At 37.4% G+C, this 27,095-nt stretch overlaps 1 protein-coding gene across 6 annotated transcripts in view; it reads right to left on the minus strand.

Annotated features, from left to right (window-relative positions):
- Window positions 1-11,123: 11,123 nt before the first annotated feature.
- The window catches only part of TBC1D4 (TBC1 domain family member 4), a 199,377-nt gene continuing 183,405 nt past the window's right edge, over window positions 11,124-27,095 (minus strand). For all 6 annotated transcript variants that reach the window (XM_036893804.2, XM_036893803.2, XM_036893802.2 and 3 more), the window contains 5 exons: window positions 24,447-24,691; window positions 20,642-20,801; window positions 17,793-17,962; window positions 15,352-15,528; window positions 11,124-13,448 (listed from right to left, as the gene is read on the minus strand). In XM_036893804.2, coding sequence (XP_036749699.2) covers window positions 13,215-13,448; window positions 15,352-15,528; window positions 17,793-17,962; window positions 20,642-20,801; window positions 24,447-24,691 — 986 coding nt within the window. In that variant the 3' untranslated portion in view covers window positions 11,124-13,214. The remainder of the gene's footprint in view (window positions 13,449-15,351; window positions 15,529-17,792; window positions 17,963-20,641; window positions 20,802-24,446; window positions 24,692-27,095) is intronic.

Raw genomic sequence — 27,095 nt, forward strand, 5'->3', positions numbered from 1 at the left:
GAAAAGAAAGGGCTGCAAAATAAGGCAGAAATCATTTCATTAGTGAAAAAAGACCTATGGAGATCCTACATGTGCCTACTCTGTCCCCAGGGCAGTGCTAGGGCTTTGTGGGTTAAAAACAACAACAGAAAAAACCCAGACCTCATCCCTAACTTAATAGAGTCTAGCTGGGGAAAAGAACATATATTAAACAGACACCCACAAATCACTACATGTATAAAATTTTACAAAAGGGAAGTGCAAGAGGTTAAGGGAGATGACGCTGGGGTACGTGACACAGACAGCAGGGGCAGCAGATGCCGGTGGGCTCAGGGAACGACCACCGAGGAAGCGATGTTCACCCTGAAGATTGAAAATGTGTAGAAGGTAGGCAGGAGGAAGAGCACAGCACAGACCTCCGGGGGAGAGGGAATAACAAGGCCCAGAGGAAGAAAAGAGCGTGATGCATCCAAGACAGTCTGGCCAACACAGGAGAGCCGATGAACACCTGTCCACTCTAGTCTCTAGTATCAACATTAGATTGACGTGTGGTGACGTAGACCAATATTAGTTTTATTCTCTATGTTCAACACAGAACCCAAATTGGATCAAATCGCTGAGACTTTGGGAAACTAACAGGGGAATCAGCCATGAACAGAAACCGAAAGTCCTTGGAGTATTTTGGATTCCATTTGGATTCCAGACACCATCAAAAATTAGGCGGAATGAATGTGAAGAATGTGAAGAAATGTGAAGGAAACTTAGAAGAAATTATACTATATTTTTACCTTAAGAAAGATGAAAAGCAATTTTATATTGGTTTTCTATATTTGAAGGGCTTTTATATGAAAGATGATAGTCTGTTTTTCTTCTTCTCCATTGAGAACAGGCAAAGAAATGTTTTTAGTGGTATTAAAAGTAGGTTTGGCATAGAACGATTTCTTGACAAAAAGAATTATGTTTTAGAGCTGTTACAACTACTTAAGTAGTTCCTCCGAAGGCATTTCTAAATAAGCTAGATTTCCCGTTTTGGAGATATTTTATCTGGAAGCAGAATGGGGAACCAACATGTTTTCAAGTAGTTTGCTGTCCTATAAAGTCCATTCCAAAGCCAAGAGTAATGCAAATAAATTGAAACAACAGTGTCATCTAGTGGACAGCTCAGTAATAGCACTCAAAATACCAACATGATTGAATAACTCTATACTTTAAATATTGAAACTAATTAATTTTTAAAACCTAGATACAAACCTGTTCCAAGATTATATTTTCCCATTCATGCCTCAGCCACATACACTTAAGGGAAAAACAAGCCTAAAATCATCAGGCCGGCTGATGACTAAACCCTGCAGAGGGAATTGGCAGATAAGTTCTTTGAAAGTCACAGTTTAAAGATTAAACCCAAAAGAATTGGAATATTTTAATTAAATTCTCCTAATGCATGTCTTGGGTTTCCCAGATTTGAACCAAAGTACAAGTGGCTGTGGCTGAGATAAAGGGTGATTGCTGATAAGTGGTCAACAGAAAGCTGAAATGACTAAAAGGACCTTTCTTTGGCTGCCCTCTTACTGGTCCCTTCCAGCTGAGCTCTCTCAGACCAGGTCTTTGGGAAACACCCCATTGTTCAAGACAGTCTTCTCACCATAGATCCAAAATTCCAGCTCTGTCATTAGTCAGAAAAATTTAGGGTCACAAGCAGCTGTATGCTGAGCACTTGTGCTGAGCCAAAATTCAAAATTGAAACCTACTCCCCAGTATAATGGTAGCACGAGGGAGGGCCTTTGAAACTGAGTATGTCATGAAGGCAGAGCCCTCGGGAATGGGATTCCAGCCTTATGAAAGAGACGCCAGAGCTTCCAGAAAGTTGGCCCCCACCATGGATCAGCCTGTGATAGGCCATACAGTAAATGGGAGGAGGAGATCTAACTTTTGGAGGATCTGAATTTTATTTAACGTGGGGTCCCCCTTCAAAGGAAATGATAAATTATTAATGCAAAATTACTTATAGAATCTTGGAATGGTCTCGTGCAAATGAGGGACCCTGAAACATTGATGTCACAGTAAATCCACCTTGAGAGGCTAATGTTTTTATTAGAAGAAAAGGGTGTGGGATACATGTGTCTTATGTCAGACTGTGTTTTTCCTCAGCATCATGGGGGAGTTTTGAGGAATATCTCATCAAGGAATGTCAACACCTGACTAATAGCATCTGTCCTTGTGGCTTTCGTGTTTTGTCCCCTTCTGACCCTCCGCACACACGTCTCCCTGTTGACCCTCTTCTGACTCAAGGCACAGTTAAAAGGTTCCATTGCTTTCCTGCCTGGCTTCCTGAGCACAACTGTTTCCTTACTTACATACGAATAAAGCTTCAAACATATCTTATTATGGAACTCACCAAAATGAAATGTAGATATTTACGTGTCTCTCTCTCCCAGAGTACAGTGTACACATTAGATATTCAATAAATGTTGTATGAACTAAATTGAATTAAATGATGCAAAGTTCAGACATGCGTGGGATTAGTCAATGCTCTTCAAGTCACTTTGTGGGTGATTGCTGCCTATTCCTCCTATTCAAGTGCTGACAATGAATTTATTAATACAAAATGAGGTATTGTTTCCCAATTTGAGTTCTACAGACATTTTAATCCTAGATGGCATAATGTATGCATTCATTTATAAAATTAATTCCCCCAAATCAAAAGAGATGGTGCAACTCAGAGTTGAAGAGAAACTGGGTATCAGAGAAACAAATATACCTACAGAATGTTTTGAAATGACTTTCCTTAAATTATGTTAACACAGAAGTTACAGTCACAATAAGTCACTTACTGTCTTTATTCTCCCAGTAAAAAGGAAGCTCATTTCCTAGATAGTCCAGATTATTCTTTCAAAGGGCAAATGCCTCAGTGTTTTCTAATGGCACTGCTTAATTACTTCATCAAATACCAGCTCTACAAAATGTTGAGGTTTCTCTCATTCATTCACCAAGCCATCCAGCCAGTCAAAACTTTACAATGCAGATCTAATCTCAGAAATCCCTCTTCCTCTTCTAATGTGCCGACCTTTCCTTTCTCCGCATTGTTTCTCAAAATAAAGCAAAACTTATTTTCTACTATATACTTTGCATGTCCCTAGAAATCCCGAAAGAGATCCAGATTCAGTCAAACCACACAGCTTTCTTTCAGTTACCCACAAACGTCTGGAATCATGACAAGTAAACCTGACTTATGATCCACCTTGAATGGATGCACTCAGAATGTTTCCACAATTCTATTGTTTTCACAAGCCTGTTAGAACAAAATGCTGTAGCTCTGGCTCCTTCCTAAAATGATCATCTTCTCTAGTCAGTGCCAGAGTGTAAGGCTAAGAAAGCAAAGAGGCACAGAGCTGGAGAACATTAAGACATTTCCTCATCTTTACTTCCTCAGAAGCCCCAGACTGGACCACCATATGGACTTTTGGATGAGGATGGCACCTGTGCGATAAAGGTTCCTATCCATGGATTTCCTTAGCCTTTAATTAGAACAGAATTTTTTATTTCCCTAATTCATTGTGCCCAGGGTCCAAGGAAAATTTAATAATTGCTAAATGCTTTAAGTTATTTTAGATATGGAAATCCAGGAGGAAGTCAACAGGGGGTCACAGTCACTCTCTGGCTCTATTTCAGTCCCTCTTAATCAGAACTTTTGAACATTGCAGGTCATCAGAGACCAGAGGAATTATTGTCAGACTGTTTTCTTCTCTCCTCTTCTCTTCTTAGTCATCTCCCACACTTTGACCTCCCAGATTCTTTCCTTTGATTCATTCCGAAATTGCTAGCTCAGTGAAACCAATACGAGAAGCATTCTTAACTTGAACAAATGCAAAAGAAACCACATTGCAAAACTTTCACACACTCCGCAGACTCGGAGACGATGTACTAGAGATAAACCTGGGAATAACTTGCTGATCCCAGGAAGTCTTCAGAAGCATGGCAAAGCCATGGGATAGACAAATTCTGCAGTCCGAAGAAGCAGTATTTGAGTGTCAACTTCACCACTTACTGTGTAATTTTATTTTTCTCCTTTGTAACGTAAGGATGAAACTGTACTTCGTAGAAATATTGAAAAAATTAAATGAGGTAGTAATGCATGTAAAGTGTATTAATACAGCAGGTTATCAATAGTGATATTTAGTGTTAGTTATTGTTGTCATGAGTCAGAAGCCCTGGCTTCATTCCTCAAACTTTCATATTATTTAGAACTGATGAATTTATGCCCTTTTCAAGAAGCCAGATTGACAAAAGAGAAGCCTTGTAGGGAAACATTCTTTTTAACCTCACCTATAATCTTTTTCGTATGTTCATACATCATTTCTTCATAGTGTACTTGTTCACTACTCACATCATACTCTGTGTCTTCATCACTGTGTGGTGGCCACCTGCTACAAGGGCCAACCATCCTAGCAGTGGCCAGGGAAGCCTTTTGCAGAGATGGGACAAGTGAGAAACATCATGTATTTTGCAACTGCGTTTATTAAAGCTGCATTTGCAACTCATGAATCTCTTCCATGGCTTAAGGTTAGGAAAATAATTTGTTTTCAGATTTTTTTTTTTTTGGTGGCTGTTGATGTTCACTATTTGAAATAGTAGTTGGTGGTAAGAGTTTGGGGTTTGGGGATTGGAGTGGGAAAGGGTCCTAGGTGGAATACATAGTCTCATAATTTGGAGCTAACAGGCACAAACAATAAACACTTTCATTACCTCTTTCATGTCCTCTTAATGTGCTTATGATTATCTTACGGACTTAATTCTAACCAAAACCTATATAACCTTTTGCATGTCTTTTCTGTCTTATGACATGAACAACTAAAGCAGCTGACTTGTCAAGTATTGAATGAAAGGCAGTGTTAAGAGTAGAGTCAAAATTCCTGAGAATGTTAAGCATGCTGACAGCCCTTTGAATAATGTCCTATTTTATTCTTTAGCCTGAACGAAGTGAAGCTCTCTCCAACTACCCATGAGAGAATTGTAAAGTTAGAAACCAGACACATTAAAAAAATTAATACTAGGTCACAGAACCAACCAAACTAAAATAATCTTCTTCTTCCTTCCTGTTGGGCTTCTGGAGGGAAGGGTTCTTGCTTGCTTGCTGGATGAGAATGGAAAAAAATAAAAGCAGAGAATCTAAGGTGATCTCAAAATAGAGAACTGGATAACTCCTCAGGATGAATGTTGGGGAAATTTTGGGTAAATAGCTGAGTGAAAGATTCCAGCTGTGGTAGAATTAAAGAAGAGCATCAAGGGAATCTCAGAAGTGGAGTTGTGGTATATATACTGGAACTTTTCTCTTGAATATTCTTTTTCTTTGGCTGCGGAATTTGGAAGCTGCAGGAAGGTGAGACTGGCCCACACAGGGCTCTGGCTAATATTTGGGTTATATTGCCCAAAGCAGAAAATCATCACTTTCAAAAGTGTGACTTTGTACATATTTAACAAATTGTATCATTGTACCTATGGTACATATATTCTCTACTCTTTTGAGAGAGGCATTAAAGTATATTAAAAAATTATTTTGCATATGTTGCCATAGGATCTGGGGGCCAAAATACATCTGTAATGCAGGGAGCATAGAAATTCCTTTAAAATATATGTATTTGAAATACGTAGCTTGCCTAGATAATCTACAGATATGTTTAATTCATTATATGCTAAGAGATGTGGCCTAAAATTATTTTAGTGAATAATGAAGGAAATCCCTGAATAATAAAGGAAATACAATACAATCTTTTAAGGCACAGATTTTAGAGAATGGGAAACAGTTATGTTATACTCATTTTTTCAGTAGGTAGTTGAATGTTTCAAGGAACACTGTACCTGAAGAATGTATAAAACTATACAAATATGGAAAATGTATTTTACCAGCCAGCATTTTATTTTTATTCATTTAAAAACATATTAATATATATATTTAATATTTATATATATCTTAATATATTTATTTTTATTTTACTTGGGTTCATCTTAGTAACTATTTAACATGCTTTTAGGGATTCTAGAGATTTCTAATGACATGAATATATCACAATATCAAAAGTATTAGAGGATTGTATTTATGACTGTAGGTTATAATGCATAGAAATGACGACAAAGTAAATATATCAACATATTAAGGATTTGTAGGTGATAGAAGTGATGTAAATAGTCTTAACATTTTTAGGGTTTTGTAAGTAATTCCTTACACAGAGTTTTAGATTTAAAAAAATAATCATCATCACTTTTTTTCAATGAAATATTATACCAAAGTGTTAAATACTAAAAGATCCTAATCAATCTAAGTCTGAAATTCTTTCAAGGTCATGTAGGCAAAAACAAATGACTATTTAAATCCCATTCATTTAATTAAGAGCCTTTACTGATCTTACAAGGTTGGGTTAGGTGGTCTCCCGATTGGCTTTAATAATACTTACCTCATTACATCTAGCATGATGCATGTCCTATGATATTGTGTTACTTCCTGTCTTTCTTCCCTCTTGGACTGTATTCTCATCATTCAGCACACTGCTGGCATGCAGTGGTTTTTAATAAATGTTGACTGTGTACAAAAATGAGTGAATCCTGTAATTTACCTATTGGTTGTATATGCTTTAAGATTTTCTATGTAAATAAAAACATGCATTTTCCCACTGATGAAAAGTCAGATACAACCAACACCCAGAGTGAAGCAAGGGAAAATGACTAATTCATCTGTTGTTTTTTTTAACAAGACTAACCATACAGTTTCAACTTGACTTGTACTACTTAGCAGGAGTGGAAGGAGGCTCATAAAAATATTTACTTGGTGTATTAGTTGTGTGGCATTAAAAAATAAAAAGGTCAACTGTGAGATGAAGATGGATTATTGTAGTCAGACAGAAAAGCAAAACTAGAACTCTCCTTCCATGTGACTTATCTGGAGCTTTGGAAAATCAATTACCAGAGCAATCATACAGCTGAATAGAGCTTTAGAGATCTAGTTTCAGACAATCATTTCACAGATGAGAAAACTCAGCTCTAATGAGTTGGTCACTGGCCTCAGGTCAACAAGTACTACGTGGAAGAACCATAACTCATCCTGATTCACGTGCTGCTGAAACGGTGCTCCTGACACTGGGTGTTATGTCCTCCTTGCCCACTCAGTGCTCTACCTGAGATGCCATGGCAGGGTAAGGGTTCTGGGAAGCCCTGCAGGGAAGAATTGTGTGTAATGTTGCTTAATCTATTGTCTTCCAAACTTACTTGGCCATAGAACTACTGTCTACCTTTTAGCAGATATAAACATTCTCCAGGAATAAATCTGGGGCAATTCTCAGGTAGTCCCAGTATCTCTGCTACAGAGCCTTGGGAACTGGATCTCATGGATGCCACCAACAATTCATGTGGTTATCAATCCAAAACACACACGGTGAATCCTCTTCTTCTATGTAACTTATGTACACAAATAAGCTTGGGCTGGTAGAAACCCAGCTCAATAAAATGTCTACAAAAGCACAAGAGGTTGCTCATGCTGACTGTGCCTCGCACAGGAACAGTTAGGCTGCACAGTGCAATAGGGCACAGCTGTCATACCTTCAAATGGGATTGGTACTGTCCCTCGGGAAATGGTGTTCTGTTCGTGACAGGGACTCTGTCTTGAAGGCAAAGGACACTGCTCTTAATAAGTCTTTTGCCCACTTCCTCCAGGCTCAGGAAGGGCAGAGAAATGGAAAAAGACAATTGTAAGCAAGTATTTTTCCAAATTGCACTTGTATGATGTCTTGCGATCCTTTCCTAGAAACAGCAGGTAAAATGTAGTCTTTTGATGGTGACGGGGGGAGTATAGTAAACACAATGTTCCTCATGTAATTGTAGATTAATGAAACCAAAATTTTTTTTAAAAAGTAGTCTTTTTAGTCTTTGAATATCTAGGACAGTTTATCCAGGACATGCATAGTTGATAATAAGCTTAGTTTCAGGAAAAATGGAAAGAAAATTAAGCATATTAACTCATTCAGGCAACTGGTATATCCCTTCCTGCCTTGCCTTGTGACTTTAAATATAAACACTATTAAATTACTAATGAATGCTCTAATGCACAAGCTATAAGCTCTTATGTAATATAATTACATATGCTTATTAAACAACAAGTGGTTTTTTTGCCCTATAAGTACACAATTCACTACAGAAAAGCTGAATTAGGGAGCAGAGAGGACTCAAAACAGAGTAACTGTTGACTAGACAGAATAAAACATGAATGTATAGGGAAAATTTAGTATGCCCAAGTTAGTGAAAGTTAACATAGGGAATGCCTTCATTTCATTCTGTAAAGCCCCCTGAGACAGACATCCCTGAACATAGAGCATTAAGATTGTTTAACTGAAATGATATCTCTGAATAATAGCATGTTCTATTGACAACAACATGTGTAATTTTGAAAATTAAATCAATTTGAGAAGGGAAACAGTATCAGACCACATAAGAATTTTACTTTACAGACGGAAACTTAAATACTAACATTTGAACATTTCTTAGAAAAATTACTCTTCTCTTCTGTTTGCATAAAGAAACATTATTATTAAGAAAACCAATTTACTCAGCATCAGATCAGTATATTCTAGGGTTCCTTCCATATAATCCAAAAAATATCACCCAACAGATGTCATTTACACTCCAGAGTTTGCTACAGTTCAGGGGCTTAAAAACTCAACAATTTGAATGGCATTTTTCAATGAATTAGAGAAAACAATCCTAAAATTTATATGGAACTGCAAAAGACCCCAAATAGCCAAAGCAACCTTGAGAAAGAATCTCAAGGGATATCACACACCTTGATTTTAAGCCATACTACAAAGCTATAGTGATTAAAACAGCATGGTATGCCTAAGAACAGACTCTAGAACAATGGAACAGACTAGAGGGCCCAGAAACAAACCCATGCATATATGGTCAATTAATATATGACAAAGGAGGCAAGAATGTACAATGGGGCAAAGAGAGTATTTTCAATAAACGGTGTTGGTAAAACTGGACAGCACATGCAAGAGAATGAAACTGGATTACTGTCTAACTTCGTACACAAAAGCAAAGTTGAAATGGATTAAAGACCTAAATATAAGACATGAAACCATAAACTCTTAGAAGAAAACATAGCAAGAATCTCCTACATATCAACGTAATTTTTTTCTGGCTACGTCTCCCCAGTAAAGGAAAACAAAAACAAACATAAAATAAAAACAAAGTGGGACTACATCAAACTAAAAAGCTTCCATACAGCAAAGGAAACCATCAACAAAATGGAAGGGCAACCTATCATACAGGAGAATATACTCTCAAATGAAATATCTGATAAGGGGTTAATATCCAAAATAAATACACAAATAACTCTTATGCCTCAACACCAAAAAAAAAAACCCCAACTAACCTGATTATAAAGTGGACTGGGGAACTGAACAGACATTTTTCCAAAGAAGACATACAGATGGCCAATAGGCAAGTGAAAAGATGCTCCACATCACTAATCATCAAGGAAATGCAAATAAAACCACATTGAGATATCACCTCACACCATTCAGAATGGCCACTATCCAAAAGGCAAGAAATAACAAGTGTTGACAAGGATGTGGAGAAATGGGAGACCTCCTACACTGTTGGTGGGAATGTAAATTATCTCAGCAACTATGGTAAGTAGATGGAGGTTCCTAAAGAAACTAAAAATAGAAATACCATTCAACCCAGTAATTCTACTTCTAGAAATTTATCCAAAGAAAACAAAATATCTTATTTAAAAAGATATATACATTCCCAAGTTTATTGCTACATTATTTACAATAGCCAAGATATGGAAGCCACCAAAGTATGCATCAATAAATGAATGGAAAAAGAGGAAGTGGTATATATACACAATGGAATTATTACTCAGCCATTAAAAAAGAAGGAAATCCTGCCATTTGCAACAACATGGATAGACCTAGAGGGTATGATGCTAAGTGAAATAAACCAGGCAGAGAAAAACAAATACATACGATTTCACTTACATGTAGAACCTAAAAATGAAACAAAACAAAATAGACAAAATAGGCTTATAGACACTGAGAAATGATTTGTGGTTAACACAGGAGAGGGGCTGGGGTGGTTAGGTCAAATAGATGAAGGGGATTTAAAAAAAAAAAAAACAATTTGATTTAATCAGCACCCCAAACACAGATTGATTTCTTATAGGCTGACTCATAAAAACCAAGCTCCTGAAACTGATGTTTAAAATTGGAATCCTAGATATGTGTATAACCATGTTCATACCCGCATTATTCTCAATAGCCAGAAAGTGGAAGCAATCCAAGTGTCCACCAACATATGAATAAACCAAATATAATATATGCATGCAAAACAGTATCATTCTGTTTAAAAAGGAAGGAATTGCCAAGAGATATCTTTTTTTTAAAGGATCACACATCATAATAGAGGACTAAGTACTTCAGATGACAGATTTCCTATTCTTCATCTAGCATAGTGAAAACAAATCAGTAAAATGGTGATAAAATAGGTATAAGTCAACAGGGATATTAAGAGACTATACTACTAAAACCTACAGTGACACTCAAAATGCTTAACTACTACATACAGTGCAAAATATTTAAGTTTCAGTCCTAAATTTAGCAAGATGATACAGTATTCTTTCATTAGATTACAAAGATACTTGAGAATATTCTGAAGACATGTATTTTATGTAAACCCATTCTTATCACATCCATCAATAAGTGCCCTGAATTTCTTAATTATTTGGGGATGCAATTAGAACAATTTATATTTTCTTAACCCCCCTTTTTTCTCCCTTGCTATCCAGAAGGGGGCACAGAAAACAAGAGATAGAATGCAAATCTGTCAATATGGTTGTCTTCTTTTTCATCCATAAAAGTTTCCATTGGGTAATAAGTTGAAAATTGCTCGTAACTGACAATGTACTTTCATAAATACTTCTAAAAATTATCTCTGTTGTCTCTGATTCTATTAACAAGAATTATTAGTGAACCAAAATTTTAAGAAGTAACAATCAAACTCTTACGAATTTTGTAAAGTTTGAAGAAAAAAGTTCTTTGGAGAAGAAAGTTTCTTCTCTCCTGTTAAAAACAAAAGTAAAAAAATAAACCAAGGAAACTGCAGCAATGAATTTATTGGAAATTAACTAGACATTACATTAACCTGATAAAGATATCACAATGCATGAAGCATAACTGGTACAACATTTAAAAACAAAAGAAAAAGAATTTTCATTTTCAAAAGAAGTAATATATCCAAGACACTTTTAATCTCTGAACATAATAATACAACTCATAACGCTGATTCTCAACACCCAGAATAAAATTGACTTTCAACTGAACAACTGAAAGGAAAAGTTTCTTTTCCCAACTTAAAGATTCCTTGGCTACCATCTGCATATCACACACATAAGGTAATTTCATTAAAAGACAGTAACTAGATGATATTTGTTATATTCCTTATAGGAAAATAACTCTCATACAAACAGAGAAATTTGGGCTAAGTCCAAGCAACAAATCAGTTGGTAGTTCCAACTGACGGGGTACCTAGAATCAGCATCTTCTAGAATCTAGAAATTACATTAATTGTACTTATAAGATTTTCTTTTCTTTTAAGAAACTGCCTAGATTGGAGGGCACACTGATTTGCAAGGAAAATGTCATTGCATTTACACTGGGAAACAGTGTAGGGGCGGCGGGGGGGCGGTGGTCTCAGATACTCATCATCTGCTCATCACGGTTTTCTGAAATAGTCTTCTACTATATAATACATTGTAGCTTGTGGATAACAAACTCCCTTTGAAGAAAATTATCCCAGATAATCCATCTGTAATAACATATGTGCTAACCAATGCAGTGATGGTGAGCAGTTTGGAAAGGCAAAAATGCTGCATCAACTTTCAGAGGCACTATTGTAGCATCATCTCTGAAATGGAGAATTGCATGTTTACTTTGAAAATTACTTCCCTTCCAAATACCCAGCATGCATGAATTTCCTCTCATGAGCTCTCCATAGGCTGAGAAGCCAGGAGTCGAAATGCAGAACTGCAGGTTTTTGAAAGGCTTGGTGCCACCATCCCCTTCTTTTCTGATGGATTTCAACCGTTTATTGAAAACATTTCACAGTTCTCATACATTTTCACATAGAAGGTGAAGATGATTGAGAAATTACTAGATTCTGTTGATTGGCAAAAAAAAAAAAAAAAAAAAGAAGCATCTCAACACAGTTTATTATCTTTGGAAAACCAGTCATAACTGCATTTCCTTATCCTTCATCAAGGGTACAGAGTATTAAATTAAGAGCTCCCACATTTTGGTGGGAAAATGGAAAATTCTTGTCACCAAGTAAAAGGGGGGGTCTGTTCCACAATTGTAGGAGGAATTTAAATAAAACTGTAGAAGGCTGACCTAGACAATTTAGGTCCTGAATTAAATTTCTGAGGCCTGATATTTTTAGTTTGAGTAACAATGCTGGTCTAATTTGCTAGAAAATTAGCAACATTCTCTTTCACCTTTAGCTGGGTGGGCAGACAGCCTGATGTCTTGCTTACTCTTTACCCACATCTAAAGTTAATACCTAAGCAGACTCAAAATGCATGTAGATGCAACATGCTAGTTGGCACAAAACAGGCAGAGGAAGAAAACCCTCACCTTCCTGAAAATCCCACTGGAGAGTGACTGGCAATAATTTTCCTCATATATACGATGTCAGTAGATTTTAAGACAGATACATATAAAGGTACACAGATATTTCCACCTTCCACCATTGAGTGAAACATGCTGTTCTTTGGAGAAAAAAATACATTCATTTTATTCAAGTATATTTCAACAAAGATGCTCTAGCTTTGTTTCACTACAAATGAATCACATGTGTCCAAGGGGAATTGCATTTTAACTTCCCTTTGGTGTGGATTTCATTAAGTTTTGATTGTAAAAATTCGTCTAACTATACCTACTGCTTTTATCTGAAAGCATGAACTCTTTACGTCCATTTTTTATATATGTACACTGTCAACAACAACCGAAACAGTCTATATATGAACAATGGCCTAGGACTGGCCGCCTCCGTGAGAGCGAGGGCCGCCGGCGCCCACGGGCTCAGCACACACTCGGCGGCTCCCGCGTCCGGAGCTGCGCGGGCAGCGCGCGGGCTCTTCCCTTCCGTGGCATCCCGGGAGCGTGGTCTGCAGAGCGGCACTTCTCCGACTAAGGCTTGCTTCCTGTCTTGGCTTTGTTGTTGGGGTTGCAGTTTAGGTCTCTCAGCAGCACGTCACAGTCGCTGAGCGCATCGGCGGGCAGCAGCTTCCGGATCTGCTCCACTGTCCTTTGGTAAGCCATTTTCTCTTGCTCCAGGGTCCGGATTAAAGATTTCATTTTGGTCTCTCTGGTCAAAAGGTTTTCCAGGTTGGATTCCAAGGTCTGGATTTTAGCATGAGCCATCTGTTTGCGGGGGGGGCGGGGGGGAACCAAAATTGGCCAAATCAAAAATCTGAAGATGGGTTCTTCATTATAGTAGCAGCCAGACCTGACCTCTATTAACCAAGCATATCATATGACTTACTAAAACAGCATGTGAAGCAAGTATTCTGGAACTCTCCACTAAATGGAGATGTTTAGGTTTCTCAAAAATATAACTACGGTACTAACAAAATATATCTCATTTCACTGAATACACCAAAAATGCAACATTAAATCAAAATCCCAGAGTGGTGGAGGTTCCGCTGGAGTGAGTGGGCTCTGGCATGACTGAAGGAAATCAGGAGATTCCTGACACTATCCAAAGATGATACAAGAGGATTTTTGCCCTCTGACTGCAAATACAGGGTCTTTAACACACACTTAGGATCCTATCAGTTTTCATGGGTGTTAGGGGTTCTCAAGTTCTGTGCAAACCTGGCATGATGACATAACGAGGGAACCCCTGACATGACAACATTGAACTGTCCACAAAAAAGTTTGTAACTGTTAATAAGAATCATTACAATATAAAACATGCACAAACCCACCTTCCCTGGCAAGGAAGTGCTCTATTAATCACCAATGAAACATTCAAGTGCTAAGGTACAATACCCTACCTATTTATTTTATTTCTTGAAACTAAACAATATTGCTCCCTTTCAAATAAGAAAGGCATTCTATAAGTGCGAGGTAATGTAAAATGAAGTGAAGAAACTGAGTTCTCCTAATTCTTGGGGAACAAAAGAGGTGCCTCATTTCTGTGCAGTTTCTCTCCAAGCCATTCTTGTCAGGGGACCCACCACACAGAAGCAGAGTATTAGTGTTCTCTGGTCTGGGGACAGGTGCAGTGTGGGGAAGCGGGGAGATGGGGAGCGGAGGACAGAAACCAAGGAGCCATTAGGCACTTAAGCTCTAACTCCGAATTCATCTCCCCTGGACCGAGAAGGTCACCTTCGAACCTCCCCTCCTCTAATCACTCGTAAGCCCAGGGCCTGGATACACAGCACACATCATACAAGTTGCAGCTGAAGAGTATTAGCTTATAATAAATTGCTTACTGCATTTACAAGTGTGCATTTATAAATAAATATACAGTATTTTATATTCCCAAGTAATTAACTTCCCTATGACAGGGACTGTGTGTTACATGTTTTCATTCACTTTTCTCATAAGTGGCTCCTTTCCAGTTCAGTGAGTTTTACTCTAGACAATTCTCACCATCACCAATCAGATTTCTTTCTGCAAATGATTTTGAGCCAGCCTCTCTACCTCCTCTCCCATTCTAAGCTGTTCTCATCAAGGTTTCTAGACTGATCTCTAAAGTACAGCTCAAAAACTTTTGAGAGAACTCCCTCTCAACAGGTTTAAAGCCACACTTTTCTGCCTGACACGGAAAGTTATCTACAATTCTGCCTGCACTGTATTTGTCCCACTTCTTCCCAACAGAAATCTTTACTGATGACAAGCTGACTCTGCTGCTCAGCCACATCCTCCTTATTTATACCAAACCCCACCCCATTCTCCTCATTCATTTCTTCCCCCAACTCTTCAGAGTCCAGCTCAGGCCCCAAGTTCCCCAGAGCTTCCCCATTTCCCATATTCAACCCCTCCTCCCTGAAATTTAACCAAATATGTGCAACACCCAATAGGTATTTAAGCAGATTCTGCTGTGAATTGCCATTTAACTATTTTATGACTGTACATTTTCTCTCCCAAGTGATATACTGAAATTGTTACATGCATCTGTAGCCCTCAGAGCACATGGACACAGTCTAGTCCACGGGCCCATCTTCAGCAGTGGTTCAATCCATGTCACATCTCTGTCATTCCCAGTATAGTTCAGTGCATGCAGAAGGCATTCAAGGACTGTATCATTGTCTTTTACCTGTAATTTTTCTAGGAGATCCATGTTTTGTCTTTTCAGTTGGCTATTGGCCCTCTCCAGCTTCTCCAGAGGTTCACTATCCTCACAGGCATATGAAGATTCCTGAAGCTCATCCTGAAGCACGTGATATTCCACCTCATAGGCATGCAACTGTTTAGAAATATCCATCTCAAAAACCTGTCATGAAAACACTATCGGTTAGTCTGGCCTTCAGTACACACAGCAGGACACAGTCTGTGCACTGGGTATACATCATATAGATTTCCACATACATTAATGATGACTAATGGCATATCAAATGGCATATCAATAGAAAGAATAATATGTGTGATTGTCAATATAAGAACAAATAGAATATTTCTACACAACTGAACGGTTCTCATAATGAGGCCAAGACACTAGAGTAAGTTCATGTTCAAGGGTATTTTGCAAAAAAATATACATAGTCTGGTAACTATCTCTGAAAATGTAGTATACCACATAAAAGTTAATTATAGAGTAATTCTTATCTGTGTTAGAGATAATCTTTGCTGAGTATTAAGCACAATTGCACAGGATATTTCCATAATGAGATCAAAACATTTCTAAGTATTTGTCAATTGGCCAGAAAAGTCTTTATGTAAATATAATCACCCATCTGCTATTCTATGTGAGCCTCTTAGGAGACATGTACATATTCTACCACACAGTGAATCTTAAACTCGCATACCCTGAGCACTGTACAGAACTGTAGGGTTTAATCAGGTCTGCCTCTGCTCTCCCATATCACCACCAAATAGTGGACAGTTTGCTTAGAGATTAGAGACAGCTGACCCCTCCTCAGTCTCAACTTGCAAGGGACAGAGAGGCAGCAGCTGCCATATAAGCAGTGGTGTCTATACTAATCTGTGGGAGAGAAGAAACCACGGAAAAAGCTGCCGTACTTACTTACTCTACTACCATTCAAGATACTCAAGTCTTAGAATTTAAATGAGATTCCCAGGCGACCTGGTCATCCCTTTCAAACAAGCACTGTGGGGGATACAATAGACTATTACACCATTAAAAATGATGGTATAGATCTATAGTTATTGGCATGGAAAAATGTTCATTTTAATGAAAAATATTTTATATAATAAAAAACACAAAACAGCATGCACAGTATGATTTCACTTATGTGAAACTGTTACATATGTGTATATAAGCAAAGAAAGATGTGTAAAAATAAGTTTAAAAGGTTTTAAATCTCAAGGTGTTGAGACTCGTAGTTACTTTTATTTTCTTTGTGCTTTTCTGCATTATTGGCATTTATCAGCGACCATAAATAATGTTCATCAGGCCTCCTTTAATATCAGCAGTTCATTCCTTAGTTCATCAATTCTAATTGTTAGAAAAGTCTCATATCAAATTTAAATCTGCCTGACTATAAATTCTATCCATTAATCCTATCAAATATCTCTAAACCAGGTAATCCCCATGTTAATTTCCAAAGAGCCAGGGACTATATAGTGTGCTGATTACTTTCCATTTCCCTAGATCCATTCTCGGCCCTCATCCATTCTGCTCTATCCTGGGAGACAGACCCTTGTGACCTGCATTCCCCACAATTCCTTTTCTGCTGGCTTCTGGTTGGGTATGGCCAGTGGGAGGGGTCTGTAGGAGATAGGAAGGGGCAGGAGAGAGAGGTTGATTATTTCTGGCTCATCAAGAGCACAAAAACCTCCGGAAAAACATCCTCTATAGTTCTTGCATTCAGAGGGCCCAGTAACACTATTACATCCTCATCTTCTCCCTCAGCACCATGGGTATGAACAGCTTCTCTCCGTTACCAGTTCCTGGGCACCTGGACATCCTTGCCTGGTTTCCTTAACCCTGCCCCGGCCTCTGTAAACGGCACCATCATTTGAATCATTGAAGGTAGACTCTTTCCTACAAAGGACCCTGACTGATGCAAGTCTCTTCATTTAAGCCTCACAAATCATCTTGGGTCAGTATTGTCCCATTTTGGGGGTTATAATACTAGGGTTCAGAAGATTAGGGTGATGCACACAAGCCAAACAACTAGTAAAAAAGCTAGATGATGCAAACCCAATACTAAGTCCAAAGGCTACACTCTGGCCACATGTACTCCTGATATATTTTAAAACAGAATTAACAATATCACAAAGGTCTCACTTTGTTTCTTAGGTCCCCTAACCCTGTCAGTTACATCTTCAGTCTTATTACTGATTTAAATTCAGATTGCTGAAACTCATTACGCAGCACTGAACCACTTTTCCTGTGCATAACCACACAATGTCACAGTGTACAAATTATACAAGTCTCATTTCTAAATAATATATATCAGATAAAATTTTTAAAAGATACCTACCAAGCAAAACTACATCTTTATACTAAAGATTTAATTCATGATTATTTGAGAAAATGCTATATAATCTTGTATCTTATTATTTAAATCGTACCTGTGTGATAATTTTTTCCATTTCAGATGTATTCATATCAGGTAGTGTGCTTTTAAGAAATTCAACAATATTTTCAAAGCTTTCACATTCCATTATAAGTGTCTCTTGGCTGCTCAGTAGGCTGAGTGCAACCTTAAATATAACTTCAGTCCCCTGAAGAAAAATAATATCTAAAAAGAAGAGAGAATTTTCATGACCACAGGAATAATTTGTAAAAGAAAACTGGTCAAAAATGATTTCACTCATTTGTGGAGTATAACAACAAAAGCAAAACTGAAGGAACAAAACAACAGCAGACTCTCACAGACTCCAAGAAGGGACTGGCAGTTACCAAAGGGAGGGGTTGGGGATAGTGAGTGGAGAGGGAGGGAGAAGGGGACTATGGGGCATTATAATTTGCAATCACAATATAGGTAGGTCACAGGGAAGGCAGTGCAGCACAGAAAAGACAATGACTGTGGCATCTTACTATGCTGATAGACAGTGACTGCAATGGGGGGGGTTGAGGACTTGATAATATGGGTGAATATTGAAACCACAATGTTGTTTATATGAAACCTTCATAAGATCGTATATCAATGATACTTTAATTTAAAAAAAAAAGAAAGAAAACTGGTCAAAATCACCTAAATTCAAAAAAATAATAATATGACTGAATATTTAATATTAACATTAAACATGTTTAGATAGACTTAACGTACTTAGGAATCTCAGATAAGGCCATAGTAAAAAGAAAAAGATAAATTACCTGTTTGTCTAGTACTTAAAATTATTAGCGGAAAATTTAACAGAGAGGAAGTAAACCTCAAAGACTCTTATTCAATATATATTTAGATTTTTCTTCAGAAGGGAATATAAAAACAAATCAACATAACAAATCAGTACTATTTAAATGTTCATTACCATAATGGAAAGGTAAATGAACCAGTTAATGCATAACTAAACCTATACCAGCAAGAAACTTTAAAAGCCTTCAGAAATCAAAACCAATATATAACCTAAATCAGAAGTGAAAGAGAAAAAGCAGTGCCACCCTAACTCTGAACTCTTAGCAAGTACAACTTCCTAACAAGTACAAACACACAATACTTTAAAAAATACCAAATACTTTTGTACGAAAGTTTCTCTCGACCTATGCCACCCTGTAATCAACAAGCAACAGGGAGTCTTTAAGAAAGAAGGAGCTGTGAAGTAATTAGTTTAAACATGGACATTCTTGCTTATGCATCTTTCCCTTTCCTGACAGTCTCTATTTTTTCCTCAACACCAAGATAAGGATCAAGCAGCTATTGTAGAGCTTGACAGCATCTCTCACATGCTCATAGCAAAATACAGACCACAGGGTGATTGGCTTCTTGAACTAATACCACGCTTCCAAGGGTAAGTCAGAGAGAGATGCCCTGAAACATCATTTTGATTTGATAAACTATTCTCTGAGAAGATAGCTATTTATATAGAATAAACATATAAATATGTATTTATAAACTATATGTATATATAAAGAATTTATAGGAGACTCATTAATAGGGACCCAAGCTTCAAGAAAAACTTCACTGGAGAAAAGCAATTCTGTCTATTCAGTAAAGAAGAAAACTCTGGTGAACACTTGATTTCATGCATCTTGATTTTACTCTTCTGCTGCACTTTGTCTACAGATTGCGCCACTGCTAATATTTATATCATTGTGTTACTGCAGTGTTTAATCTTTTAAAACACAGCCCCCCACACTAAAGACACCATGCACTGTCTTTAACATATACACATATTAAACATAATACATCTTCAAAACAGAAGTTTCTCTGAACATTTTTCCTTACTATTTGCAACCCTTTATCTATTTTCACTATATTCTGTTCTAATTATTATTATTTTTTTAATGCCGGTAATGACCTACAATTGGGTCAATACTCAACAATTTGACAAAAAGCTCCTGTGTAGCAAAAGCATACTGACCACTGTAAATACTGACTGCTTTCACCATGGATACCAGATACATGAGCAGAACATAAAACCATGGGAACCCTTTCTGAGGTCATCGAGGTCCTAAACACGAGAACAAACCTCCAGGAAAGAGCTGTTTCTGATAAAACGTTTGCTTTTTAAATAATGGACTTAGCCAAGCCTAACTGGAGACTTGGAATAGACTGAAGGGTCCCCAAAGGGAGCACAAACCATGGCATACTCTCTTTTCATTCCTGGTGCAGACACTGTAGCGGAGCAAGACGGAAACGCAGTCACCTGCCCCAGGCCCTGCTGCCCGTGCTCAGTGCTGTCCCTGAGCCACCCTCGTAGAGACTGGGGCCACCACTGCGCTGGCCTGAAGGGAGGGTCACTTGAGCAATGAAACAGTAATTTCAGTCACTTTGTTAAAAACAAAAAATCAAATTAAGAAGTGCCATTAGAATAACATGGATAGAGGTACTTCCACTGACCCAGTGAGAGAATATGTTTCTCTGTGTTTTGAATCCTCGTTGAAGAGGACAAGAGGAAAGGAAGAAAAAAAAAAACGGAGGGAGGAAAGATGTGTATAAAAATCTAGAAAATTACACAAAGTACTTAGTTCAGATTTTTAAAAAGTGTACTCTGATTTTTAGGTATAAATGTAAATAAGAGCTACAGTACCACTTACTCAAATACAGGAGTCCAATTCTTTTTTCTTTCCCTTTTCATTTTAATTTTATTTAAGATTTCAAATCGCTCTCAGACAAGAGCTGGGCACATTTATTAAATCCCATTATCAATGCGCTGTTCTGTGTAACATATGCTAAAATAATCGGGGCACCATATGGTTAGAAGTATATTCCTTGGAATAAATAACACCGTCCCATTTGATTATAGGCATCTCTTACCAAAAACTCTGGCTACAAAGCCTAGTGGAAACTGAGAGGCAAACAATGTGAGAAACCAGGGGGCGGCATAAAGACTGGGGCTGATTTCATTCTCTTCAAGGTGACTGTAGAGGTCTCTGTGGTAGTCATGGAGGAGCCTGGACAGCTGGTACATTTGAATCTGAAGTTAATTTGGAGAAGAAAATTAAAATATGCATTTAGTTCATAAAACTAATTCTGAACTGAGTTCATAAAAATATGTTAACTTTAATTTTATTGCTCTTTTATAACACATTCACATATATTCAATAAATAAAGGCAGTATTACTTTATTTTTATTTTTATGTTAAAGGTGATATTAATGTCCAACTTCTCTCAACTCAAGTCATCAAGCAAGTCACAAGAAGTCCATCTAAGACTGTTAAGTAGGTTTCTCTATTATGTGTGTTCTGGTGTCACATATACATAATATACATATGGAAATGGTATTTTCCTTATGTGGAAGGCATTGCTTTTAATCAGAACTGTCCTGGCTCAGGACTCTCATGCAAGATCCATTCTCATTTCAGACCAATTCCAGAAAAGCCCCCATTCTCAAGAATCTACCATACTCAGTTCAGAAGCAAAGCTCATCTCTGTTTGCCAGACCCCACACCTGATTTAGGATGGAGCTCTGGCTTGGACCCTGCCAGGCAATCTGCACGCCAGGACACTGCAGAGCTTGGAATGGGATGGAGCTAGAGCTTGAGATATGATTTCTAGTATCCAAGGAACACATTCTAATATTCCAGCAACATATTTTTCATGACAAAGGGGATTAAAGCACTTTGAATGATTAAGTGCACTCTGAATGTTTTCAGTATTAAAAGAAGAAATTATTTCATTTTGCTACTGAGATGATTATTCTGAGTTCAAAAAATTATCAAGCAAGCATATGGCAACTTTTAAACTCTTAGGTCTGTGGTAGCTAAAGTGTAGTAAATAATAAGCAAATCTTTGAATTGTGCTTTAATTTGTTATTCACACAGTACAGGACTGAATAGAGGTTCCTCAATCAGTTTTAACAGCTTAGCATTTTGATGTGAAATGTATACAGTACATATACATTTACTGAATAGAACTTTTCTCACTAGACAATATCATTGAAATACTACCCTTAAATAGTTACCTCTACAAAATTACATTAAAATAACTAATTATTTTGTGAATTCAACAACTGTGGTTTCCAGAGCACAAAACTGAAAATCAAATACTATATATAAATACAGCAAATTATTTGTTTGACTTTCATCCAAAACATGTATCGGTGGAAACTAGGTTTCCACACAAACTGTAAAAGGAAAAAGTTACAGAGCCTCAGGAAGTCATAGCTATAAAATAAGGAGCTTAGCTGCAGTCAAACATAAAGGTTTAAAAAATGAGATTATCATCTCACTAATTTAGTCATGTTGAAAAATACCAGATATTTCCCTTACGCCACTTAGAATTTAAAAATTAGACATACTGGGCTCTATCAATAAAAGAATTAGCATTTTGGTAGCACAAAAATCAAAGTCTAATTAGCAGGAAAAAAAGCCATACCATCAAAAGCATCCTGTTCTTGTTTAGCTGTGTATGTAGCACAGAAACCGTACTTCAATGCTGAATTTTTAAAACGCACCTTACATTTTTTTCTTCATTCTAAACTAAGGGTTGAGCACATTTCTTCCATCAAGGTATATTTACATTAAGTTTCTTTCGAAAAGGCAAATAAAAAAATTTCAGTGTTTCTTCAAAGGAAATGTGCATAATAAAATGCCACTTGCTAAGAATAAAAAATTCTTCAATTGTACTTTATAGAATAACATGGCAAATCTTCGGATGGAAGAGGCAGAACTAGATGCAGGGAGATGAGAAGGGTGGGAAAGAAGGTGGAAAAAAGTGGAGGGCAAAGACTTTAGATAAAAAGAATGTTATTAACACAGAAAACAGCAGACACAAAACATGATGAGACATAGTTCAAAGAGGCCTCAAGCCCCTCATTTTACGGCAAGGGAGCTGAGGCAGAGGACCTGCTGGGCTCACACCCTGTGGGGAATCAGACATCCTATCAGCTGGTCCCAAGCCTACTGTGCTTCCACTTTTGAAAGTCATGTTGATTGGATAAAAAATGCTGCTGTAGAAAGTGAAAAAGTATTGTATGCTGCTTCACAGAGGCAAAAAGATCTACTCTCCTAAAATAAGGTCTGCTCATCTTTGTGGCCTATATGCATGCTGCCACCAAAGATTTCATAATTATAGACATAAAATACTTCTTGGTAGTTGCAGGCCATATTAAATTAATGTATACATCCAAATTATTCAAGTTTTGGTAATGTCAAATTGATGAGGAATTTTTAAATTGAAAAAAATCATTGCATTTTTAAAATGGTAGTTGCAACTTCCCTATTTATGGACTAAAATAAAACACCACTCACAAGTACTCTTCATTCTTTGAAAATTTAATAATTGCTACCTGTTATTTCTGGAAACCAGAGCTATTTATTTCCTTATAAGGGTACCAATGCTTCTTATCCATACAACTCAGGTAAACTGTTTAAAAATAAAGTAAAAAATAGAGCCTTTCGAAGCCATTATTTGACTTATGGAATGCTAATGCACTTATGAATAGTCATCAACCAGGAATCAAATCACCATATTTATGTGTCCCAGTGAACACCTTTTACACAAACTCATACCTGAAACCCAGCGTTGGGGAGGAAGCCCTATTTCCCTAGCACAAATTTCATCTTGGAGAAGCAAAGAAAAACAGAGCACTTCCTTTCCACTCACCCTCTCAAGAAAGTATCACTTACAATGATATTCATAAGATGAAAAAATAGTTCTTTTTGCCTATAGATTGATAACTAAAACACTTAAAAGCAAAAATGGATCACTGGAATCCAGGAAAGAGTATATTTTAAGAGTGTTTTTTAAGTATTTTACTTTTTATTGAAAGCACAATATTATGACTATCTGGATGTCATGCCTGCCTCATATTAAAGGAGAACCCTGACGTTCTTCTCTTTTAAATCTTCCTTTATATTTTTACTACCACAAGCTTTACATTGCAAGGTCGTAGCTGTTTGTGATACATCTATAGCTTGTTAGAAACCAATACGCTAAGGAACGTAACATTGAAACTAGAGAAGAGAATGTGTAAAAGGGTGCTTTAGGTAGGTTGAAGATGGTAATGGTAGCGTGTACCCCACTTAGGATAACAAAGCATCATAATAGCGTGTTTCCAGAACATGATGAAAGCAGACTGAAAAGTACCATTGACCCTGGATGGCTTTCCTCTATGAGGACCTGTCTGACTTAAGATAAAGGAGGGGAGACATGGTGAGTTCAAGAAGAACCAAGACATGTATATCTGCCACTTATGCACACAAAGTAAAAGAAAAAAGCCATTATATTGTCAGATTTAAATATAAGATCTATGATGCGTTTCAACTGAAAAACTGAAGAAAAATGAATAAAGATAACTTGATACTTTCTCTGTGTGACTTACAGACTTAGGGGATAGAGACTAGAGTACACCCCTCGCCTTTCTAGAATTGTTTATTTATCCATTTTGGGAACTTTACAGAAAACTTATTCTGCATACGGATGCCATTTACCTAGGGGAGTAGCAAAATCACAAATCTCACACTACAACCGTGAACTAAAACATGTCTTCATGTTTATCCAAATTCCAAGATACCAGGTCTAAATTTCTTCAAATCCAATCTGTAATTTAGAAGAGGGATACTGCCAAGATTTCTGGCAAGAGCTTCATGTGTTTCTCGTGAAAAATCTACTGCCTCACCTGTAGTGACATCATGTCGGGTCTGTACTGCTTGCGGAAGCCGAGGTCGTACATGAGGAATTTCAGCATTTCAAAGGCTTGCTCTTCACTCATATGCAGAAGCAGGACTCCAGCCACAAAACTGATCCCCTGACAGTAACCCACTTCTTTGTCCAGTAATGAATAGGCCTTCAAGAGGTTAAAGAGTGACAGTTGCCCTGCTCCAAGCTGTGCTGAAAAGTAAGGGTGAGTAGGAAACGTCCTTCCTGTAGAGGAAAAGAAATAAATATTTTGGAGATGTCCAAATGCTTTGAAGACCAAAGTGAAATTGCATTCCCGTGTTTTCCAAGAACAAACAAACACTCTTCAAACCAGTAAGAGCTGCTTGGAATACATATCTAAGAGTCTCTCTCTAGCCAATCTCCAAATTCTACCTGCCAGGCCACCTCTGCTTCTAAACATCTATAGGAGGGAAGCAAATGTTTGATGCTAACCAGAACTGCTTTCTAGAAAAAATTTGTTCAACCAATCAAGGGCCTATCCCAGGAAAATACGACATAAAATTTATTCTATCTATAAATCAAGTCAAATTCCAAATTCACATAAAGCCCACCCCCTAACTGATATTAGAATTCCATAAAAGGTATAACATTATTTAAAAAGACATTTTAGTAGTCTATAAGCAGATTTATTACTGCTATTCTTGGAATACGACACTAGAGGGACTTTTTAGAGTTGTTTTGTTTTACAGTCAGTCTATCATTCAGTAAATACTTCTTTTTCCAAATATCCTTTACTTTCTGTTTCTTAAACCATCTCCTTGAGCCATGTAAACCTCTTTTCTTTTTTAATACATTCAAAAATGACCAGAAAAGCAAAAGTCAAGCTCATTTCAAATAAATTCCCCTCTAAAATTCACCTCTGGGTATAAAATTACCATAGAGACACTTCAGCAAGCAAACAAAGTCAGTCCTGGATCACTGAGAAGCTGCTAAACACAGAAACACACCTATCCTCACCACCAAAGCTGTGCACACTGGCACAGGACTTTCCTTAGCCCATGGAAATGAAGAAGGACAGCAGCTTCCTTGTGAAACAACTGCTCACATCAGTGAGAACTTGTCAGAGTGCCAGGTTCTTAAATGTTTTCCACTACGTATGCTTAAAAGTACTCCCCCCAGGAACCCTCCTACACTGCTGGTGGGAATGTAAGCTAGTTCAACCATTGTGGAAAACAATATGGAGGTTCCTCAAAAAAGTAAAAATAGAAATACCATTTGACCCGGGAATCCCACTCTTAGGAATTTACCCAAAGAATACAACTTCTCAGATTCAAAAAGACATATGCACCCCTATGTTTATTGCAGCACTTTTTACAATAGCCAAAATATGGAGGCAACCTAAGTGTCCGTCAGTAGATGAATGGATAAAGAAGATGTGGTACATATACACAATGGAATACCATTCAGCCATAAGAAAGAAACAAATGCAACAACATGGATGGAGCTGGAGGACATTATGCTCAGTGAAATAAGTCAGGCGGAGAAAGACAAATACCAAATGATTTCCCTCATTTGTGGAGTATAACAATGAAGCAAAACTGAAGGAACAAAATAGCAGCAGACTCGGAGACTCCAAGAATGAACTATTGGTTACCAAAGGGGAGGGGTGGGGGAGGGTGGGTGGGGAGGGAGAGAGAAGGGGATTGAGGGGTATTATGTTTAGTACACATGGTGTGGGGGATCACGCGGAGAACAGTGTAGCACAGAGAAGGCGCATCTGTGGCATCTTACTACACTGATGGACAGTGACTGCATTGGAGTATGGGTGGGGACTTGATAATATCATTAAATGTAGTAACCACATTGTTTTTCATGTGAAACCTTCATAAGAGTGTATATCAATCATACCTTAATAAAAATAAGTAAAAAAAAAAGTGCTTCCCCCAACCCCGCCCACAGAACTGATACGATTAATTCTGCAGAATAAGGCAAAGATATGAGAAAACAAGAACACACTGAGGAAACACAGACAGCCACAGGTAGAGAGCCAAATGCACAAGTTTTTAATGATCATTTTACTTTCTCACTGAATGTTTTTGCTAAGGAAAACTATAAATATATTATCTAAAATATTGATTCCAGCTCCATTTTTTCTGACCAGCCTTCCCCTGTTATCTGATGTCATCACCCCTTCCCTTTATGAGCACATCCTGACTAGCCCCAAATGCACCGTCCCAATGTCTAGTCTGAACATCAATTTCCAGTTACAGAACCACAGACCTGCGGGGATCCATGGCGATTGCCTAAGTCCATGTCCTCATTTAAGAGAGAAGATTGAGACTCAGAAGCAATGCAATTTGTCTAAAACCAGAGTTCAGTGGTAGAATCTGGACAAGGACTGAAGTCTTCAGTTTTTCTGTAAAATTCCCCTTTTCAAAAAGTATTTACTACTCAGGCCTTTTCCCAACAAAAGCTATTTGTCATCCAAATGGAATAGAAGGCAGAACTAAGTTTTGGCCAGTGATTTTTATAAGTTGAAATATATGATGATCCCAATTATAAGGTAATCTCTTGTTTTCCCAAATGAGCTCAAGTAACATTCTATGGCCACTGCAAATAAATCAGCTTTTAGGGATACAGATCAAACAGTCAAATGTCAGTGTACAAT

This window comes from Manis pentadactyla, chromosome 17 (genome assembly GCF_030020395.1).
Source record: "Manis pentadactyla isolate mManPen7 chromosome 17, mManPen7.hap1, whole genome shotgun sequence".
NCBI classification, from domain to species: domain Eukaryota; kingdom Metazoa; phylum Chordata; class Mammalia; order Pholidota; family Manidae; genus Manis; species Manis pentadactyla.